Source organism: Pan troglodytes, chromosome 1 (assembly GCF_028858775.2).
Source record: "Pan troglodytes isolate AG18354 chromosome 1, NHGRI_mPanTro3-v2.0_pri, whole genome shotgun sequence".
NCBI classification, from domain to species: Eukaryota; Metazoa; Chordata; class Mammalia; order Primates; family Hominidae; genus Pan; species Pan troglodytes.
The window spans coordinates 92,536,433-92,558,606 of record NC_072398.2 but is presented as its reverse complement, the minus strand read 5'-3'; the positions used below and the strand labels follow the sequence as shown (position 1 = coordinate 92,558,606).

The window sequence follows — 22,174 nt, the reverse complement described above, 5'->3', positions numbered from 1 at the left end:
AAGGCCTTCTCAGATCTGCTCTTTCTACTAGAAGAATTGGAACTGCATTTCCAGGCCTCGAGCAGTTCCTGGTCCACAGCTGGAATTCAATTCAACTCATATTGGTCTAACGAAGTAAATAGATTGAGGTCCCTTCCTCCCCAGACTGTTCCAGGCACCTTCCTCTGTCCCCTTCAGTCTTGCGTCCTTTCTGGGGCATTTTTCTTTTCTTTTTTTCTTTTTCTTTTTTTTTTTTTGAGAGGGAGCCTCACTCTATCACCCAGGATATAATGCAGTGGCACGATCTCAGCTCACTGCAACCTCCACTTCCCAGGTTCAAGCAATCCTCCCTGCCTCAGCCTCCCAAGTAGCTGGGATTACAGGTGTCCACCACCACACCGGCTAATTTTTGTAATTTTTTAGTAGAGATGGGGTTTCGCTATGTTCACCAGGCTGGTCTTGAACTCCCGACTTCAGGTGATCCGCCCACCTTGGCCTTCCAATGCTGGGATTATAGGCATGAGACACCGCACCTGGCTGGCATTTTTCTTGGTAAGGAAATTTACCATCTACCCCTCCCTACCCCCCAGGTCTTCTTTTCCTGTCCCTACAGTAGATGGATCTCTGGGAAGGGGCCAGAATCTTCCCTTTAGACCCTCAAAGTTTTGGAGTGGGTTTTTTTGTGAGGTTCTCAAAGCCCTTTGGAACCAAGTCCATGGCACTGGGAGTGAAAGCCAGGCAGTGGTGAGTGGGGGCGTTGGCACATTCAGTGGGGAGCAGTCCAGAGTTCCCAAGAGGGACCTAGGGTGCAGTCTAGATGGAAGGCTGGGGATCTGCCTTGAGGTTGCATTTGCATTGAATGCACCTTACTTTACTTGGGGTATTTTGAAGATGCTGTGGAGATTATGGGGATCAAAGCCCTCCAAAGCTATCCTTGGTGCCAATATTGGTATCCAGGGGAGGGAATCTAGGCATCTGGCTGTCCTGCCCTCTGTCCGTGCCAGGGGCTTTGCCTACAGTCCCAGGAGGGAGGAGGGAAAAGCAAAGAGAGCCTGGGAAAGGAGAGGGAAGCAGAGGCCCTGGAGCTGGGGGAAAGGAGGGTCATTGGTATTCTGGGCGCTGAGGAGTTCCTGGCTGGGCAGCACTCAAGGCCCACCCCCTGGCATCAGGCTGCACATTCAGCATCGACAGCCCTGGCCAGTAGGCCTTCTGGGCTCCCAGCAACGCCTGCATTTTGCACATTGGTTTGCATGACTGGTAATGTCCCTTCACAGGGCCACCCGCACCCCACCCCCACCCCAGGTCTAGAGATTTCCTGACTTGCTTTGCTTAACCCATGATTCTGCTGTCTAACCTCCATCCTTCCAGCTGCAAAGTCAGCTCCTCCTCTGTTCAGGGAGTGGGAGCACCACAGGAGCCAATGCCCAATCATAGCTGCCTCCAGGGAGGTAGCTACGGTCCTTTGCACCCCATTCTGCCTCCAGAAAAGAGTTTTCCATTTTTTTTTTATTAGAGAGGGTGTCTCTTTTCAGGAGCAAAGCCCCCATTCTCCTTTCATCCACTTCTTACAGTCTAATTGACTCCCTCCTCCTCCTTCTTTGAACAACGAGAAGACCCTCCAGTTGTCCAACTTCCACCCCTCCAGCTGCAACATCGTCATCCTTTAGCTCAGCGAACGCTGGGCGAACGCTCCCTCCCCGCCCCTCCTGCCCCTCCTCCCTACTCCAAGCCCTCGGCTTCTCATCCGCTGAACGATGTCCTATTTCGCTCGTCCTTGCTCTTGCCGCTGCTGCCGGGAGCCGAAGCAGAGAAGGCAGCGGGTCCCGTGACCGTCCCGAGAGCCCCGCGCTCCCGACCAGGGGGCGGGGGCGGCCCCGGGGAGGGCGGGGCAGGGGCGGGGGGAAGAAAGGGGGTTTTGTGCTGCGCCGGGAGGGCCGGCGCCCTCTTCCGAATGTCCTGCGGCCCCAGCCTCTCCTCACGCTCGCGCAGTCTCCGCCGCAGTCTCAGCTGCAGCTGCAGGACTGAGCCGTGCACCCGGAGGAGACCCCCGGAGGAGGCGACAAACTTCGCAGTGCCGCGACCCAACCCCAGCCCTGGGTAGGTGAGTGCCTCCGCAGCCCCGCCGCCCGCCGTGGGGTCGGGGACAGGGAGAAGGGAGTGCCTGCCTGGTCTGCGCCCCCCGCCTGTCAGCCCTTGCCTCGAGGCTCTGGGGCACCCAACTCGTCGACTCCTGACACCGCAGCGGGGTAGGCTGCCGGACAGCCCCGAGCGCCTGCAGCTGCTGCTGCCATCTCTGATCTACATGCTTCCAGCTCTGCCAGTGGCAGCCCCCCTGCTGCTCGCAGTCTGATCAGCAACCCCTCGGGTCCTCGCGTCTTCCCTGCTGCGCGCTCCTGTCCCAGCGCGGCCGCCGAGATTTCCGACCTTGTCCCAGGCAGGGCGGTAGCGTTCCGGATCAGTCCTTGCCTCCGTGCCCCCACGCACTGGCAGCTCCAGGAGCAGCGGCCAGCAACCCTTCTGGGGACACCTTACTGTAGTCCGGCAGGACAGCCGATCAGAGCCGCTCTAGGGGGTGGTCGGGGTGCCCATTTCGGCTGGAATCCCAACTCGGCTCCTTGCTCTGTGACCTTGGGGTAGTTAGTTGACTTCTCTGAACCTCGGGTTCCTCATCGGTGTCATGAGCAAAACATAAACAATCTTTTTCTCACAGTTGAGGTTATCCACAGGAAGCATTTAGGAGAACTGGCTCAGGTAGACATCAGTAACTATTAGCTGGAATTCGGTTACCACTATTGCATTCCTTCCTAGCACTGCCAGGGGCCTGGGAATTCCCTCTCCCAGGTATTTCCATATCCTGTCAGGTATTCCCCCACCTATTGGAATAGCTCTGCCTACATGGTTCTAATAGGACCAAGAGATTGGCGTCAAGTCCAAGGGGCACCATTATTATCTGCATTACTTAGATTGCAGATGATGACAGTAAGATCAGGGAACAGTGTTACCCTTAGACCCACCCACAGTATTACCAGTGCCTATGTTGCTATGGCTAACTTTGCTATTTATAACAGCATCATCCACATTTCAGATTCTTTACGAGAGGGATCTGCAACTGCTCGGCTGGTGTCATTGCTAATAGTATTATTAGTTTTGCTTCCAATAAAAAGGACTATTTATATGATGATTGCAATTACTCCTACAGGCCCTAAGGCCCTGCTTATATTGTGTAGGCTCATGTTGCTCCTCATGAAGCCGTTAAGGGGGTAGCAGAGAGCTTCCCTCCTGCTATAGCCAAAGCTCTGGCTTCTTGTGCCTCCCTGCTGACCCTGCTGAGTGCTGGAGCTCAGTTCCTATGGGACAGACCTTGGCTGCCGGCTGATGGGCATTCAGCATGGAGGTGGTGGGTGTTGTTAGATGTGTGTACACACGTGCATGCCTACACACACACACACACACACACACAGAGAGAGAGAGAGAGAGAGAGAGACCTGGTCTTAACTCTCTGGGTTGGGTCTATGAAGACTGTGAAGGAGATGGACATCCAGGGTCAGACAGAAATGATGTGACAAGAGGAAAGTTTCCTGAACAGCTCAAGAAATTCAAAACAAGGGCAGAGATACAGACGCTGGAGCTGAAACAGAGAGGGGGATGTTGTGGCGTCAAGGGAACGGACCGCATGACTGCTGAGCTCTCAGGGTTAGAGTTGGAGAGGTGTGGCCTGCTCTGGAGGAAGAGAAGAGGAAGTGGAGATGAGTGGTGTGTGGGATAGAGAAGGCCACAGAACCCTGGACCCCTGGGTTCCGAGGCTGGTACCAGATGTGGGGAAGTCTGAGTTTCCTCAGGGCTCCTAGCTGCAATTGGGAGGCTGAGGCCCGAGACTGGAGAGACAGAGCTCTCTCAGAACTGCACGGGGCTACCCTCTTGGCCTCACTGGTCAATGACTCCCATTTTTGGGGTCAAGGGTAGGTTGCCCTCCATGTTCCAGAGCAGTTAGGTCCTCACTGGCCTTAGGCCCTCTTCCCTCACTCTCCCACTGTCAGACAGAGGTGAAAGGGTGGTCCAGGGTGTTGGCCCCAAAATGACTCCAACTATATGGGTCTCTGGGCTGCCCGTCAGAGAGATGGGAGCCAGGTCTGTGAGCAGCTCCAGCTCCAGCCCAGAGAGAAGGGAGGGAGGGCACCAGAAGGGGGCCAGGCCCAGGCCCTGGCACAGCTCAGATGCATGGCAAACAGTCTTCCCAGCACCCGGTGGGCACTGGCTGCTCCTGCCCAATGGTCCCCACTCCAGCCCCAGAACAGTCCTCCCAAGCACCCCGATGCCTGGAGCTGGTCTCCCCACCTCTAATCTGGCCCCATCAAGAACCTCGTCCCTCTGAAAGGTCAGAGAGAGGCCCTAAGCATCTGGTTGTGCCACTCCTCTCCCAACTCTGACCCTAGGGAATGATATCCAGACACAGTGGGGGAGATGGGGGTTATGATGGCAGGGAGGTGGGAGGATCTGGGAAAAGTAGGAAATTTCCCATCATCTCAGGCTTAGGAAAGTGCAGGGACAGGTATGAAGGCAGACGCTGAGAGGGCAGGGAAGATGGGGGATAAACAGTGGGCCTGGAATGGGAGTGCCCAGCCAGTGGAATAAACCTGATCTCTAGGAAGTCCTGCCTGTAGTCTAACCTTCAATTCTCTTGCTGCATCATTGGCCTATTCCATGGCATACCTGGATCTCCATGCTCTTCTAAGTTTAGCCCAACCCTTCAAGATGATGTAGCTCTGAGTCTTCTCTCCTGGGAGCACATTGCCCTCGTGCCTGACTTGGCTTTACTAGGGATCCAGGGTCAGCCCTATCCTTCTCTGAGCCTCAGTCTCCATTTCTCAATGTCACAACACATCCTTTTTATGAGAGTGTAAGTGCTTCGAGATCTTTGGAGGAATATTCTGGGTTCTAGAGCTTCTGATAGCCAGGGGTAGGAAGGGGTAGCCCCTCCCATTTATTCTCACCCCCCTTAGTCCACCCTCCAGCCCAAGGCTTTCACAAAAGGTAGGGTGGGGGAAGGGAGGGGCTGGATAGAGGCCAGACTGGCAGAGACAGGGGCTTTGTCCCAACTGATTTCTGAGCCAAGAGTTCCGGTGGGAAAGCCCGTGCCAGGCAGAAAGGAGAGGCTGGGAAGAAGAAGGGAGGAGGCAGCCAAGGAAGGGGGATGGAGAATGTTGGGGAGTAAAGAGAAGAGTTTCCTTACACATAATGGTGGGGAGGAAGTAGAGGAGAGGGTGGGCTCAGGAGAAGCTGTGCTTACTTGCGTTCAGTCTAGGAGGCCCTCCTGGAAAAGGCCAGGTGAGTATGGTGTCCCTGGAGGCAGGGACAGTCTAGAAGGCAGAAGAGGCTAAAGAGATACTATGGGAGAAGGCTCTGGGTTCGAGGAAGGAGTCTGGCACTGGGAGGAGCAGATGGAATTCTGAGTATAAAAGCACCCACCATTCATGCTATAAACTGAGCTCCTACTGTCTGCCTGGTGCTATGCATTTGTACAGGATTTTTAAGATACTAAACACTCTCAAAGCACATGGTCCTATCTCAACTCATGAGATAGTAATGATGATGCTTTTTTATAAGTAAGAAAATAAAGGCTCAGAGAAGGTAAGGAGCTTGGCTTAGGTCACACAGTGAGTTGACTAGGACTCGGGTTTTGGATCTGAGAAGAAATCACTTGCTGGGAAGATGGGGATCAGAAACAGAGAGTCCATGGTGATGTGAAGGTAGGGGACTTCTGAAGCCAGGATATGTGTGAACCCACATGGGTGTGGTAGGGAGCAGGGGGGAAGTCCATCCTGAAGTCTAACCCCATCTTTCCTTCTCATGTCCCTCTGTCAGCCTGCAGCATGGCCCAGCTCTTCCTGCCCCTGCTGGCAGCCCTGGTCCTGGCCCAGGCTCCTGCAGCTTTAGCAGATGTTCTGGAAGGAGACAGCTCAGGTAAGCAACCCCACTTGGGGTCACCGTCTCTGTCTTGTTCAGCCCTAACCAACTGCTTCCAGGCTTAGGGGCCCCAGGAAGAGAGAGAATTGGAGGGCTGTGGGGAAGCATCCAGGCTGGAACACTTGGAAATAAGGGCTGAGCTGTGAGGTGGGTTGGAGAAATCACGGGGCAGGACTAGGGAAGGGCACTGGGTGCAAGGCTTTGGGCCCCTAAGGTGGAGGATAGGGGATCCTGAAGCTAGGAGGTGGGAAAGGGGTGGAACTGGGAGAAACCCTGAAGGAGGCCCTAAAGGGAGCAGACTGGGAAACTGGGCTGGAGGACTCAGGGGGCGAGGTTGGAGGACCCTGGGGTGTGGTCTAGGAATTTTGGAGAGGAAGTGGAAGACTCTGAGAGCAGGGCAAGGAATCCTGGGGGCTGAATTGACTGGGAGACTTTGGGGGATGGGTCTGGAGACCGTCGGGGTGGTCCTGGAGGACCTAGAGGTAGGGCTGCAGGACCCTGGACCCTGGCCCCTGGCCCCTGGTCCTAGGGGGGCCGGGGAATCCTGGGGCCGGAAGGAGGGATCCTGGAGCGGGGCTTGGAGGCCACCGGGTGGGACTCTGAGGGTCGACAGCGTTAAGTTCCAGCCGGCTCCACCCGTTCACAGAGGACCGCGCTTTTCGCGTGCGCATCGCGGGCGACGCACCACTGCAGGGCGTGCTCGGCGGCGCCCTCACCATCCCTTGCCACGTCCACTACCTGCGGCCACCGCCGAGCCGCCGGGCTGTGCTGGGCTCTCCGCGGGTCAAGTGGACTTTCCTGTCCGGGGGCCGGGAGGCAGAGGTGCTGGTGGCGCGGGGAGTGCGCGTCAAGGTGAACGAGGCCTACCGGTTCCGCGTGGCACTGCCTGCGTACCCAGCGTCGCTCACCGATGTCTCCCTGGCGCTGAGCGAGCTGCGCCCCAACGACTCAGGTATCTATCGCTGTGAGGTCCAGCACGGCATCGATGACAGCAGCGACGCTGTGGAGGTCAAGGTCAAAGGTGAGAGGGCAGGGAGGTTCCGGAGGGAGGGAGGGAGGGAGGGAGGGAAGGGAGGACTCTTGCCTTCGGGGATCCCACAGTGTGAGAGGAAAGCAAAGGTAGCTGGAAGGCACAGCCTGGTTGGAAAAAGAGTGAGGAGACACAGGCCTTTGTTGTCTCCTTTCTCTCTTCAGGTGGAGGACATTCTACCCACAATCTAACTTAAGTCCCTCATGCTGTAGAGTGAGCACAATTGAACTTTATTTACCCTTGTGTACAGAGGAGTGACAGGGAGGGTGAGGGGAGGCCAGCGTGCTGGGTGCTCACCTGGCTCAGGGGTCCTCTCTGCCCTACAGGGGTCGTCTTTCTCTACCGAGAGGGCTCTGCCCGCTATGCGTTCTCCTTTTCTGGGGCCCAGGAGGCCTGTGCCCGCATTGGAGCCCACATCGCCACCCCGGAGCAGCTCTATGCCGCCTACCTTGGGGGCTATGAGCAATGTGATGCTGGCTGGCTGTCGGATCAGACCGTGAGGTGGGCAGGGGCTGTGGATTGGGGCTTCTATTGGCCCCTGAGGTGGTCATGGCCCCCCTTCTGCCGGGTGCTGCCTGCTGTGTCAGGCTGGACATGCAGGGCTTTTTGCCTCTGGGGGATGAGGCTGGTCTGAGGAGGGGAGGTGAGGACCCTGAGCATGTGCATCCCTGCAGTGCTAGAAGGACAGCCAGCTGTCAGCAAGTGTCTGCACTGTGGTGGCAGTGGGGTTCAATAGAATCAATATGGGCTGGCTCCCTGGTGAAAGCATCTGTACTAAGTGATTCTGTCCTTCCTCCCTAGGTATCCCATCCAGACCCCACGAGAGGCCTGTTACGGAGACATGGATGGCTTCCCCGGGGTCCGGAACTATGGTGTGGTAGACCCGGATGACCTCTATGATGTGTACTGTTATGCTGAAGACCTAAATGGTGATTAGGAGTGAGAGGTTCTCAGGGGACAATTTCCTACTCCCATGCTGCCCATAGGTCCTCCCGGGGCCTCTGCAGGACCTTACTATCCCTCCTGAGTTTAAGGGGGCAAGCAGGAGTAAGGAGACAATTGGAGTCCCTCTCTCCAAACACTGTCACAGAGGCAAGCTCATGACCAAAGTCTCAGCCAGGCAGCAGGATACCGAGTTTAACTCATCTACCACCTGCCAGGTGGACTCTGTGCATGACTCTGCAGAACAAGAAGTTTGGGCCCCATCTCTTTGAGCTCTAATATCCATCTTGAGGTTCTATTCAGACTATGATCCTATGAAGTAGAGTAGTTGACTCCCTGCCACAGATGAGGGAACTGGAGAAGCTTGCCCAGGGTTCCCATGGGAGACCAGAGTGGAAGGAGCTACCAGCTGCCTGATAACCCAGCCTTGTCTTCTCCACCCAGGAGAACTGTTCCTGGGTGACCCTCCAGAGAAGCTGACATTGGAGGAAGCACGGGCGTACTGCCAGGAGCGGGGTGCAGAGATTGCCACCACGGGCCAACTGTATGCAGCCTGGGATGGTGGCCTGGACCACTGCAGCCCAGGGTGGCTAGCTGATGGCAGTGTGCGCTACCCCATCGTCACACCCAGCCAGCGCTGTGGTGGGGGCTTGCCTGGTGTCAAGACTCTCTTCCTCTTCCCCAACCAGACTGGCTTCCCCAATAAGCACAGCCGCTTCAACGTCTACTGCTTCCGAGGTGAGCCCACCTCCCTGCAGAAGCTGAGACCAATCTCAGAAAGGCAGGGTTGAGTCCTAAAAGTCCTAACCCAGTCTGATCAGTTTAGCTCAGGGCTTTGCCATTTGCCTGAAGGGGTCGTGGGTGAAATCCAGCTTGTCATCTAGGGTTCTAATTCTGGGCATGCCCTCTGGTGTGGTGTCTGTCAGCTGTTTGGCCCAAGGAGTAGTCACCTTTTGGCCTCTCCTTATCTGCCTTCCCACCAGTAGTCCATGCCTTGTTTGCTCCAGCTGGGCTGCTGAATAAGCTCCCATCTCCTGTCAGCTTATTGGCAGAGCAAAGACGACCAACATTCTGTGAATTCAATGAGTAATCTGCCCAAGTTCTTCCAGTCAACAACCAAATGCCCTCAGGAGCCCTCTGGAGGATTTCCAGAAACTACAGCTTAAGAAGGTGTCAGATCTTTAACTACCAAATACTGGTGGATGGATACAATTCCCCCTAAAGGGAGCAAGACCTTAAGTACAGTTGGGAATAGAGATAGCTTTCTGCCCACATCTTATGGTTTGTTTCTTTTTTTGAGACAGGGTCTCACTCCGTCCCCCAGGCTGGAGTGCAGTGGTGTGATCATGGTTCGCTGTAGCCTCAACCTCCCTGGGCTCAGGGGATCCTTCCACTTCAACCTCCGGAGTAGGTGGGACCACAGGCTTATGCCACCATGTCTAGCAAATTTTTGTAATTTTTGTAGAGATGGGGTTTCACCACATGCCCAGGCTGGTCTTGAACTCCTGGGCTCAAGCAATCTGCCTATCTTGGACTCCCGAAGTGCTGGGATTTATAGGTGTGAGCCACTGCACCCAAACCTGCCCATATCTTATGTTGGGAGCTGGAGCGGGAGGCAGTTTCTGGGACTCTAAGATGCAAAAGGCCCAGGCCAAGGGTGACCGACAATAAGAGAGGCATTGCCATGCGGTGTCTCGGTCCTTCCCCAGTTTTAAGCCTGAAATACTGTTACAAGAGCTGGAAGCAGAAATGGAAGGAGCAGACACAGCCTTGAACCTCAGGGAGCACTTGGTCTGAAGGATGAAGACACAGCTTTTGCCATGGGAACCCCCAGCAAAGGGGAGACAAGATGCCTCACTCCCAGGATGAGGAGAGACTGAGAGAAAAGCATTACTTCCATTCGGACAGATCTGTGGACATATTTGGCTGGGGTTGGGGAGGGGTGGGGAAGTAAAAGTCCATAGGAAGACAGGTCCATCTGAAAAGACCTCCTGGAACAGGGGTAGTAGTAGTAGTAGTAATAATAATAATAGTAATAGCTAAAACTTCTGTGTGCTGGCTATGATTGTGTGCCAAGCCAAGCACTGTTTTGGAAAGAAATGGCCTGGATCATGAGGAGGGGCAGGGGAGGGGGAATATGACTACATTTGGGACTACGATTGGTGGAGGACACAGGCAGCAAGGACACAAGGTCTGGTGAGGAGTAAGGCTCACTGGAGCAGGTGATGAGGGCAGGGACTCACTGTCCTGTCTTGCCTGGCTGAGCACAGACAGCCCTCAGGACTTTTCTTAGCCCAATTCCACCTTCACTTCATTGGTTTTCTGCTCTTGGCTCCCTTCCCTAGAGGACAAGTAAACCATTCTAAACTTCTGGTTATTTGAAAGGAGTAGGTCCCAGAAGGAGGTGGCCTTTTCCCTTGCCTACTTGCCCCACCACTGAGATCCTCAGGTGATGCCTGAAGTTATTCCTGCACTCTGCCCTCCAGCTATCCTGAGGGGATGACAGCCTCTCCCCTTCTATTTCAAGAATTTTGGAGGCTCGGTGCAGTGGCTCATGCCTGTAATCCCAGCACTTTGGGAGGCCAAGACCACTTGAGGCCAGGAGTTCGAGATCAGCCTGGCAAACATGGGGAAACCCTGTCTCTACTAAAAATACAAAAATTAGCCAGTTATGGTGGCACATGCCTGTAGTCCCAGCTACTTGGGAGGCTGAGACGGGAGAATCGCTTGAATCCAGGAGGCGAAGGTTGCAATGAGCTGGGATCGTGCCACTGCACTCCAGCCTGGGTGACAGAAGGAGACTCTGTCTAAAAAATAAAAGAATTTGGGGATACCTGGGACACCTCACACCTTGCCCCAAGCCCAAGATCACAAGGTGGTGAAGCTATTTCATCCATCCTGCTGGCTCCAGCCCCTCCCCCTAGGGAATATCTCTCACCTGAGCCTTTCCTGACCACTCCAAAGTAGTACTTTCCATCACTCCATCTTCTAACTCTGCTCAAGTGTTCTTTATCTTGTAAGATTATAATATATGTTTGTTTGTCATCTCTTCTAGAATATAATTTCCCTTGAGGGTAGGAGGTTTGCTATTTTGTTCTACACTGTATCCTCAGTGCCCAGGGGAATGCTTGGCATGACACACTGTAGGCACTTGATGAATGCTTGAGAAATGAGTGACAAAGTTCTGGGATGCTCCCTGGGCCCCAGTAGGTGCTCCACAGGGAAGATGTGAGAGAATTGAGAGAATTCCATGGTGCAAGCTGTGACCTTGGAGGGCAGAGCTACCTATTCAGCCTCGCATCAATACTTTCCTCCTGCCACAGACTCGGCCCAGCCTTCTGCCATCCCTGAGGCCTCCAACCCAGCCTCTGATGGACTAGAGGCTATCGTCACAGTGACAGAGACCCTGGAGGAACTGCAGCTGCCTCAGGAAGCCATAGAGAGTGAATCCCGTGGGGCCATCTACTCCATCCCCATCATGGAGGACGGAGGAGGTGGAAGCTCCACTCCAGAAGACCCAGCAGAGGCCCCTAGGACGCTCCTAGGTAACTCGGATCCCTTATCCTAAGGATGTCTTGATTGAAAGAAGTTGGGGGCAGAAGAGGCAAGCCCAGGTTGATGCTAGGGTGATGGATGGCATGACTCTGCCCTGTCCTTTCTCAGTAGCTCAGGGGTGCAGGGCACCTTTCCTGTCCCTCTCCCAACCTTTGCTTTTCCAGTAAATTCCACCCCCAACTCTATGGAGCTAGAGATGCTTGCACTAAGGAGCTGCGCCCTGGAAAGGTGGAACCTGCCTTCTTTGGTCCCTCTTCCGCCTCACACACCCAAAACAGACTAGAGTTTTCACAGAGTAGGAGGGAGACAAATGACCATGTTCTCCGGGGCTAATGATGGCTCACAGAGCCTTCTCAAGTGTTGCCTCAACAATATGGCTGGGGTCAAGTTCTTCCAGTGTGGCACAAGGACCACCTGTCCTCAGGGCGGGCTCTTCCCTATTCCCCAGGGCTCACCCTCCTGAGCCCTACTTTTCTCCCCTTCCCTTTTTCCTTTCGATCCTTGGACAGACGCTGTCCCTGGTGCTGAACTGTTTGTGCTTTGCCTAGAATTTGAAACACAATCCATGGTACCGCCCACGGGCTTCTCAGAAGAGGAAGGCAAGGCATTGGAGGAAGAAGAGAAATATGAAGATGAAGAAGAGAAAGAGGAGGAAGAAGAAGAGGAGGAGGTGGAGGATGAGGCTCTGTGGGCATGGCCCAGCGAGCTCAGCAGCCCGGGCCCTGAGGCCTCTCTCCCCACTGAGCCAGCAGCCCAGGAGGAGTCACTCTCCCAGGCGCCAGCAAGGGCAGTCCTGCAGCCTGGTGCATCACCACTTCCTGATGGAGAGTCAGAAGCTTCCAGGCCTCCAAGGGTCCATGGACCACCTGCTGAGACTCTGCCCACTCCCAGGGAGAGGAACCTAGCATCCCCATCACCTTCCACTCTGGTTGAGGCAAGAGAGGTGGGGGAGGCAACTGGTGGTCCTGAGCTATCTGGGGTCCCTCGAGGAGAGAGCGAGGAGACAGGAAGCTCCGAGGGTGCCCCTTCCCTGCTTCCAGCCACACGGGCCCCTGAGGGTACCAGGGAGCTGGAGGCCCCCTCTGAAGATAATTCTGGAAGAACTGCCCCAGCAGGGACCTCAGTGCAGGCCCAGCCAGTGCTGCCCACTGACAGCGCCAGCCGAGGTGGAGTGGCCGTGGTCCCCGCATCAGGTAATTCTGCCCAAGGCTCAACTGCCCTCTCTATCCTACTCCTTTTCTTCCCCCTGCAGCTCTGGGTCACCTGACCTGTAGTCCTTTAACCCACCATCATCCCAAACTCTCCTGTCCTTTGCCTTCATTCTCTTACCCACCTCTACCTATGGGTCTCCAATCTCGGATACCCACCTTGTGGGTATCCCAGCTCTCCGCGTCTTTACCCTGTGATCCCAGCCCCGCCACTGACCATCTGTGACCCTTCCCTGCCATTGGGCCCTCCACCTGTGGCTCACATCTCGCCAGCCCCACAGAGCATCCTCAGGCCTCTCCAAGGGTCCTCATCACCTATTGCAGCCTTCAGGGCTCGGCCTATTTTCCACTACTCCCTTCATCCGCCTGTGTGCCGTCCCCTTTAGCTGCCTCCTATTGATCTCAGGGAAGCCTGGGAGTCCCTTCTCACCCCTCAACCTCCGGAGTCCAGGAGAACCCGTACCCCCACAGAGCCTTAAGCAACTACTTCTGTGAAGTATTTTTTGACTGTTTCATGGAAAACAAGCCTTGGAAATAAATCTCTATTAAACCGCTTTGTAACCAAGCTCTGGTACCCTCTGTCTCCATCTCCTGCTGTCCACCCCTCTCATTTCATGGGTCTGTGTCATGGGGAGCACTTGGATGCTTCTTCTCTGGCTCCCTGTCTCTCCCTGTCTCTGTGTGTGTCTTGGCCTCTCTTCCTTTTTCATTTTCGGCTTCTCCCCTTCTCTGTCCTGGCAGTCTAACAGCCCCTCATTGTTCCCCCAGCCTCTCCTTCTCAGGCCTGTCTACACTTTCCTTCCTGGCTGCTAAGATCCCAAAATTTGACTGTTCACATTACCCCTGGAGAAGTCATCATCCATAGTCTGAGGCAGTGCTGGGAGTTGTAGTCCCTCACTCCTGATGAGGAGAAACCCCTGCAGCCCGGAGTGCATGTGTTGTGCATTTATATTCACTTCCAATCCATCTTGGTGGTGCCAAGGGTCATAGTAACTGAGGGAACCGAGGGTCTCTCAGCATAGAGGCAGTTCCCTGGCATTCAGTTGCCCTCACCCCCATCCCCTAGCCCTGCATCTCAGCAGGGGGTGGTATCTAACTCTCATCCCACTACCTACAACTTCCGTCTTCTCCACTAACTCCTGCACTAATGATCATTCCCTACTCTCCAGAAGGAATGGCTTCACCCTCCCCAGACCCAAAGGGTCTCAAAGTACCTAATGCTGGAGAAGACACTGATCAAAAGCAAGTGATGGAGAGTGTGAAGGAAGGAATCAGGTTCTGGGGTCTGAGAGAAGCCCTCCCTACTCAGGAAGGCTAAGATTCCCAGTGGAGGTTCCTGGAGAAGGCTGGGATTCCCTTAGCCCTAGGACCCCCGTGTTAGATGGATCACATCCTGAGTCCCACCCAGGCTTACCCATGTCAACTGTTAGGTCCCTGCACAACTGGCCTTGGAGTTCAGCCCTGTGGGGGATAGGGAGGGGGTTTGGTGGGAAGAGGAGCACAATTGGAGGTATCTACAGTGTCTTTGTTTCCCCACCGGGAGGGTAAGTGAGAGGTCTCCTTGGCTGCTGTTTCAATGGAAAGAAAGGGAAAACTTTCTGGTTGTGTAGAGTAGTTGTCCCCAAAAAGGGAGAGGGAAGATGACAAGAAGAAGAGTTCTTCACCCGACTCTGCCTGCGCTGGGTTCAGGTTCTGTAGCCCACAGCCAGGGGGAGGGGCCCATGGTTTGGGTAGGGGACCAAAGACCAAGTTTGAGAGCCTCTGTCCCCCAGGGTTGGAGGGTTGAATGGGAAGGAGCAGAAAGGACAACAGGAGGGACAGGAAAGTGTGAGGAGTGGGAGGGGAGTTCAGAATTCTACTCTCTGTGGGGCCTGGTGCTTAATGGGTTAAATGAAATACCTCTTCCTCTGGGGTTGGGAGGTGGGCAGCACCACAAGCTGGGAAGAAACTATTGGCAGGAGGGAAGATGACAGAAGGAGTGCTGCTGGAAAAGCTGATTCATTTCACCCAAAACAGCTAGGTCATCCCAGCAAAATTCTTTGAATCCACTCCAGCTTCTCCTCTCTCCACCCCTACTGATTCCCACCAGGCAGTGGGACCTGTAGCCAGGCCAGCGTGAAGCACTGTGGACCTTGGCCATGGCTTCTAGAGGTGGATGGTAAAGTCTGAAGGGTTCTGCCCTGGAGTGGTTTTGCCTCTCATGGCTGAGGGCCTTGACCTTACCATGGCTGAGGGCCATGACCTACACAGTTGGTCTGTGGAGCCATCTTCCTTTGGGTCATCTGAACCAGAAAGGATTGGAAACTGACAGCTCCTGTAGCACCCAAGCACATCCTAAGGACAGCCACCTCCTACCCCAGGATCCAGAGAGAAAAAGTCCAGTAAAGCAGATGGCCTAGCCAGATGGAGCTAGATCCAGGCAACAGATTGCAGACCTTCAGGGTAGTGTGTTAGTCTAAGAGGACTGCCTGGAGGAGAGGGAGCCAGAAGGAGGGATTGAGATGGATTCTAGGTTGGAGAACCTGCAGAAGGCCCAAAGTGGAGTTGGGAGAGGGAGCCTGGTAAGTGGAAGAGTCTGTGGATATAAGAAGGGGAAGTGAGAGGTTGGGTGATGTTGAGAGAAAGCTGCATGTGTGAGGCCAGTCAGCACTGCAGGACAATGGGAGCTGCTGCGACTTAGTTCCTAAGCTGGGGGAGAAGGGGCAGGGCCTAGAGTGAGGAAAGTGGGCTGGATCTCCACTAACCACTTCTGGGACTGGCTGACTGCCCAGTGGACAGCAGGAGGAATGGTTAGTATTCACCTGGACCACACCAATATCAGGTCTCAGGAGCAGTCAAGGGATACCACCCTCCACTGTTGCTGTGGTAATCCTTCTGTCCCCTCCTTCACTTCCATTCATTCCACCTGGACTATACAGAACTGTGCTGGGACCTGGCACAAAGACAAGGGGGTGTGGCACTAAACTCCAAGCCTAGAGAAGGAAAATGACCTGCCCAATATCACACAGAAGCCAGATAAGAGTTTAGAGCTATAACTTTCTGTGCCCAGTATCTTTCTCCATTGTGGGACTGGGTTCTCAGGGCTCTCCTGGCCACTTCTCCCCAGCCCCTTTTGGGCTGGGCTCACACTGGTGGCCATAACAATGGAAGGCTGAGCCAATGCTGAAGTCGGGAGCGGGAAGAGGAAAGAAACCCAGAACTCAGGGCTGGGTTGTGACCAGAGACAGGCTCTAGGGAGAACTTTTAGGGTGCTGTTATAGCTTCCAGGACAGAGAGACCAGGGCTGGGGGACCCTCTGCACCCTCTCCTGGAGGGCTCAGGCTGCAGAGTGCGGCTGCCTCGCTCCCCCCGGCTCACTTCTTTCCCCCTCTCAGGTGACTGTGTCCCCAGCCCCTGCCACAATGGTGGGACATGCTTGGAGGAGGAGGAAGGGGTCCGCTGCCTATGTCTGCCTGGCTATGGGGGGGACCTGTGCGATGTTGGTGAGTGTTGAGGGACGGGGGGCAGATTTGAAGCCTGGACCCTGCCACAACGTGCTACTTCTGGAGGGGGGAGGGAGAACATTGGTTTTGGCCTTGTCATTAATGAGTCCCTGTTTTAGGCAAGTTGCATAACTTCTTTGAGTCCTACCCTCAATTTTCTTATCTAAGTGAAACCAAAATGCCTCTCATAGGGGGTCCATTTGAGACCAGTGCAAAGCATACTCCTGGCATTAAATCGGTGGTCAATACATGACAGGCTCCATTCTCCTGGAGCGGAGAGCCACTGCTCGTTAGGATGGAGACCCAGGCCGGAACTCCATCCCTCACCCTGGTTCCTGTCTCTTAGAAAAGGCACCAGCGCCCCTGCCCAAGAGCCCCTCCAGGCTCCTGCTACCCCCTCATTCTCTACTAGCTCTTTTGCACCGCCCTCCTGCCCCCCTTAGTCCCGCCCCTCTCGGCCTGCGGTAGTGGAAGGAGACCAGCCCCTTCCAGGGGACCTGGCCCTCTGGGTTTTGGGGCCCTAAGATGCCCGCCCTTATGTGCCGCAGGCCTCCGCTTCTGCAACCCCGGCTGGGACGCCTTCCAGGGCGCCTGCTACAAGCACTTTTCCACACGAAGGAGCTGGGAGGAGGCAGAGACCCAGTGCCGGATGTACGGCGCGCATCTGGCCAGCATCAGCACGCCCGAGGAACAGGACTTCATCAACAGTGGGCTGGGAGACAGGGCGGGAGGGGCCCCCGCCATATGCTCTCACTCTCTCTCACTCGCCTAACCGCCTTCCTCATTAACCCATGCACTTATTCCTTGGTTTTCTCAAGCGTGCATTCCCTCACTCATTCGTTCACTCCCCTTCTCATTCTCTCTCCCTTCCCACCCTACGCTTAGGCAGTGGCCTTCGGGAACGGAGAGTGGAGGTTCGCGCAGTAGAGTGCGCCTGTGTGGGCCGGGCCGCCGTGCAGGGGGCCGCCTCCAATCCCTCCAACCTCCCTGCTCTCCGACCTCCGTCGGCCTCCTCCGACTCCAACTCCAATCTTGTTGAAAGTTTTGACTCTTTTTCCAAAACTCCCCTTTTCTAGCCTGGGTTGATATCTTCCTTATTCTGCCACCCCCATTCCCCTGCTTTCCATCTGGCCCTTGAGCAGAGGCTGGGGTAGAAGAACCCGACAAGGGCAGGTGCTGGATCGCGGGGAAGGGTTTCCAAGGCAGTCACCGCAGACCGCCCGGGAGCGGGGAACGGCCGCCATCTGCTGGCGGCTGCGCTCACTGCACGCCTTCGTCTCCCTAGACCGGTACCGGGAGTACCAGTGGATCGGACTCAACGACAGGACCATCGAAGGCGACTTCTTGTGGTCGGATGGCGTCCCCCTGGTGAGAGGCCCCAGTCGAACCCCGCCGTCTAGCTCACTTCCTCTAAGCACTTCTGTTCCCTACCACCCCCACCCCTCCCGACCCTGTCCCCTTCTTTTTCCGGCCTCCTTCCCTTTCTCGTGCCCTGTGCCTCTTCTCCCTGGGCCCTCCTCCCTTCGTTGTGTCCTCTTTCTTCCCTTCTGGCTCCCATTCTCCCTCCCCTAAAGTCCCTGCCCTCTCCTTTCCCCTTCCCCGGGAGATCCCCTACCCCCTAGCCCTAACCTTCCCTCTCCTGGGGCCCCGCTCACCAGTCCTCCTCCCCAGATCCTCTAGGCCCTCTCCCGGTGCTCCTGGTGTAGGAGCTCCTCACCACCTCCTCCGTTCCCCCAGCTCTATGAGAACTGGAACCCTGGGCAGCCTGACAGCTACTTCCTGTCTGGAGAGAACTGCGTGGTCATGGTGTGGCATGATCAGGGACAATGGAGTGACGTGCCCTGCAACTACCACCTGTCCTACACCTGCAAGATGGGGCTGGGTGAGGGCAGGCAAAGGAGGGTCCCAGCAAGGAAGTGGAGGGGTGGGCTAGGGGACCAGAGGGACTGATGTTTGTAGACAGAGAGTGCAAAGCAACATAGAGGAGTCAGAACGTGTTCCAGACCATGGGAGAGCTAACAAGTTACGTGGGTCCACTCGGAATCCCTGATCTTTTTTTGTCATGTTGTGGCCCATTTTTCTCTTCCCCATGGAGATTCTGGGAACTGTCACCCACAGAGCCAGGCTCAGTTCCTAACTGTCTTCCTTTGCAGTGTCCTGTGGGCCGCCACCGGAGCTGCCCCTGGCTCAAGTGTTCGGCCGCCCACGGCTGCGCTATGAGGTGGACACTGTGCTTCGCTACCGGTGCCGGGAAGGACTGGCCCAGCGCAATCTGCCGCTGATCCGATGCCAAGAGAACGGTCGTTGGGAGGCCCCCCAGATCTCCTGTGTGCCCAGAAGACCTGTGAGTGCCAGGAGGAGGCAGGTGGGAGTGGGAGACAGTAGCCAACAGTAGCCTTGGACTCCACTCAAAGTCCTGCCTGTCACTGGCCATGTGACCTTGGAGCCATCACTGCCCCTCTCTGAGGCAAAGGGGAAGAGGTGGGCTGGAGGCTCTGGGGTTCCTTCAGTGCTGATGTCTGATAACATGCAGCCACATTCTGGGCTCTTACGGGCTGAGCAAGAACATCAGAGGGCAGGCTCTGAGGAGAGGAGAAGGAAGAGCCAGGGTGGAGGGTGAGTGTGTGTCTTCCCCAGGCCCGAGCTCTGCACCCAGAGGAGGACCCAGAAGGACGTCAGGGGAGGCTACTGGGACGCTGGAAGGCGCTGTTGATCCCCCCTTCGAGCCCCATGCCAGGTCCCTAGGGGGCAAGGCCTTGAACACTGCCGGCCACAGCACTGCCCTGTCACCCAAATTTTCCCTCACACCCTGCGCTCCCGCCACCACAGGAAGTGACAACATGACGAGGGGTGGTGCTGGAGTCCAGGTGACAGTTCCTGAAGGGGCTTCTGGGAAATACCTACGAGGCTCCAGCCCAGCCCAGGCCCTCTCCCCCTACCCTGGGCACCAGATCTTCCATCAGGGCCGGAGTAAATCCCTAAGTGCCTCAACTGCCCTCTCCCTGGCAGCCATCTTGTCCCCTCTATTCCTCTAGGGAGCACTGTGCCCACTCTTTCTGGGTTTTCCAAGGGAATGGGCTTGCAGGATGGAGTGTCTGTAAAATCAACAGGAAATAAAACTGTGTATGAGCCCAGGCAAGTTGGATGCTTCTGTGTGTATGTCCGTGACAGACAGAGAGAGGTGTGGTTGGGCAGGGCATCATAGGATACATAGAGCTTCGGGGTTTATTCGCTTCCAAAGGTCAGAGACGTCCCCAAGATGTCAGCAAGTAGAACAGTGCCAGAATAGCTGCCAGGAAGTACTTATGGAATGAAGGAAGGCACAGGGGTTGGGGGACAGCTGGAGTGATGAAGCATGTTTGCAAAGAGATGGAGTGCCCTGAGTGCCTAAGAGTCAAGTGAATGTCAATGAGTTCTGTCTTGGGAGGGAGAAGGGCTGGGGTCCCAGAGAGGAAGGCAGAGGTTGGTGCCTTGGTGTCGCAGTTCTGAGCTTCCGGAAGGGCCGGCCTTCCCTCATGGGGGTGTGAGAGTGAGGGTGATGGGAGAGCTCCGCTGGCACTGCAGCATGTCTGGGGGTTAGGCCGCAGGAAGGTTTACGTCCAGCAGAGGAGGCAGAGATGCAAGAAATAGGGAAACAAACTAAGGGCCAAGGGGAGGTTCCCAGCCCTGCGGTGGACTGGGCTTCGGGGAACGAACTGGGGGCCCGCACAGGCAGCGGCCAGCAGAGGGCGCCGCGGACCCAGCACGGTGCTCTGAGAGTGCCGTGTACGCGTGCGCCGGTGGAGACCGGCAGAGGGGTGCGAGGAGCCCCAGGATCCCGCCAGGGGGCGCCGCGGACTTGCGTCCTGAGGAGGCGGGAGGGGAAGGGGGGTGGCTGGCTATGTGGGGGGGTTAGACTTCCGGCCAGGCTGATCTGGCCCTGGGGGCTGTGAGTCAGCGGAGGTTGAGAGGATGAGGTCACTCAGAGAACTGGAGAGTGACCCAGCGCCCGCGTGTGCGTGTGTGTGTGTGTACGCGCGTGCGTGTGTGTGAGTGTGCACCCTTCTCCCAGTGCACAGAATTGTTGGTGAAGTGCATGTCAGGATGCGGTCTGTCCTCATGATGAGGATGAATCATTGCTGCAGATCCTCAGGCACACACGGTCACACATAGGCACACACGTGCACACTGTCGTGTGTACACACTCCTGCATGTGCCCACTTAGTTACAGCACATCACCCACATGGGCAATACTTATTCCTTCTCTGAAGCCAGTAAAATCCAGAGACAGGGAGACAGATCCGGAGGAGCAAAGGCTGATAGTAATACGGGGAGACCCAGAGATAGTGGGCAAGACAGGCAGACACAAGTTCAATACAGCTCTGTGTTGGTGGGAGCTGGGGCTCTCCTAGGCCATCCCTGCCCAGCTCCTGGGCCTTCCCCACCCTATTTCTAAACTTGAAACCAGCTGGTCTCTGATATACCAGTGTGACCTCCCACACCCACCTACCACCACATTCCTCCCTCACCCCAGGCCTCACCTCCCCCACCTTCTGCCCCCCACACAACTCAGCCCTGCGTGGCTAGGGAGCAGGGGCTTCTGTTTCTCAAGGAGCTATAGGGAAGAGGATGATTCTGGGGCCAGAGTAGATCCTCACTGTATCCTGTATTACCCTGTGATTGTCCAGTCAATGCATTTTTAGGGCTCTCGGGGGCATTTAGGTGGAACTGTGAGTGGATGAAGATCAAGGTGGGCCTTTGAAAGTAGGGCCTGAAGAGGAGAAGGCTGGGGAGGGGCAGTGTCTGTCCTTGGGCTCTTACGGGAGGTTCCCTGAGGTGGAGTTTAGATAGTATATTGGATTCCCCAGAGAGCCCATGGTGGTGAGCTGGAAGGGGCTTTGGTTTCCCATCAAGGCATTCTCACCAACTCTCCCCAAGAGCGGCAGGAGGGCTCCATCATCTTCTCTGATGTATTGATCAGGAGAGCTCCAGAGGTAGACAGGCTGAAGCTGGAATACTGCCCTGTCCCTGACACCTGCTGGGGTGTTCTGGCGGGGCCCGGAAACGGAAGCCCTCTCCTGGCTTTGTTGGGTTTCCTGGGGAAGGCGGAGCTGGTCCACGGGTGACTCAGCGTCCTGCACAGAGTCCAACCCCTGGCCCAGTCCGTGTGTGTGTGTGTGTGTGTGTGTGTGTGTGTGTGTGTCCTATCCTGGCCTTGGGCAGGAGGAATTGGCCCCTCATAGAGTGTCAGCCCCATCTCTGGGGATGTGGAGTAGGGGCCACATCTGTGTCTGCCTCTGCCTCCAGGGCACAGCACTAATCTAACGATGTGCTCGCCCCTGCCAAGCCCCTGCATGTGTGGTTAAGCTCTCAGCCTCCTTCCCACATGTCTAAACAGGGGTCCCTTCGCAGAGTTTTCAGTTTCCTGGGAATGAAGGAGATCAGAATGTGTATGGAGGGAAGAGACCCAGCCTGGGTGAGATTTAGGGGCTTGAACATTATCGAGGGGCTTGGCAGCCTGATGAGATGGCCTTCCAGAGAGCCCCAACTTATCTGCCAGGGTCTCCAGCTTCCTTCCTTCCAGGCTGCTCTACCACACACCTACCTCCCCATTCCTCCCCCACACCCCCAACTCCCACAGCACTGTCCTGACCTCACTGGGGCCTTTGTCCCAGCCGTGAGGCCCTGTCTGTGGGCCTGTCTCCTGCACAGGGAGAGAAAGAGCCCCATTGTTCTGGCTGCCTGCTGTGACACAGCAGCTCCCAAAGACTTCCAAAAATGCTCAGCCCGTCAGGCTCCCGTGGGTGAGTGGACTTTCCCTGGGGGCTGCAGGCAGATCTCTGCCTGGAATGAGGGCCCAGGTGCTGTCTCTCCCAGCTGTGCAAGAGTTCTTTCAATCTGCAGACTGGAGGTCCTTCCTGAGATCTGACTTCCGCTCTGCATGCTGCAAAGCAGCCTACTTCCTCCCGAGAAGGGAGAACTGAAAAAGGCAGGGACAGAGCATGAGGAACGAAAGGAAAGGAAGGAAAAAGAAA

At 55.8% G+C, this 22,174-nt stretch overlaps 1 protein-coding gene and 1 long non-coding RNA gene across 3 annotated transcripts; one reads left to right on the top strand and one right to left on the bottom strand.

Annotated features, from left to right (window-relative positions):
- Positions 1-1,467: 1,467 nt before the first annotated feature.
- Positions 1,468-21,219, bottom strand: LOC134808747 (uncharacterized). The gene is made up of 2 exons (XR_010152322.1): positions 21,064-21,219; positions 1,468-6,943 (listed from the first exon to the last, which is right to left on the bottom strand). It is a non-coding gene; the product is annotated as an uncharacterized LOC134808747 (long non-coding RNA).
- On the top strand, positions 5,850-19,299 carry BCAN (brevican). Of its 2 annotated transcripts, XM_009434486.5 has the most exons (13): positions 5,850-5,940; positions 6,590-6,964; positions 7,300-7,474; positions 7,775-7,902; positions 8,360-8,653; positions 11,239-11,460; positions 12,019-12,663; positions 16,053-16,160; positions 16,709-16,867; positions 17,446-17,528; positions 17,898-18,042; positions 18,314-18,504; positions 18,798-19,299. In XM_009434486.5, the coding sequence occupies exons 1-13, from the start codon at positions 5,850-5,852 to the stop codon at positions 18,903-18,905; spliced, it is 2,724 nt and encodes a 907-aa protein (XP_009432761.3). In that variant the 3' UTR covers positions 18,906-19,299. The 2 variants fall into 2 exon arrangements, 1 of the variants encoding a protein (XP_009432761.3); XR_010152321.1 differs by lacking the exon at positions 17,898-18,042.
- Positions 21,220-22,174: the final 955 nt, after the last annotated feature.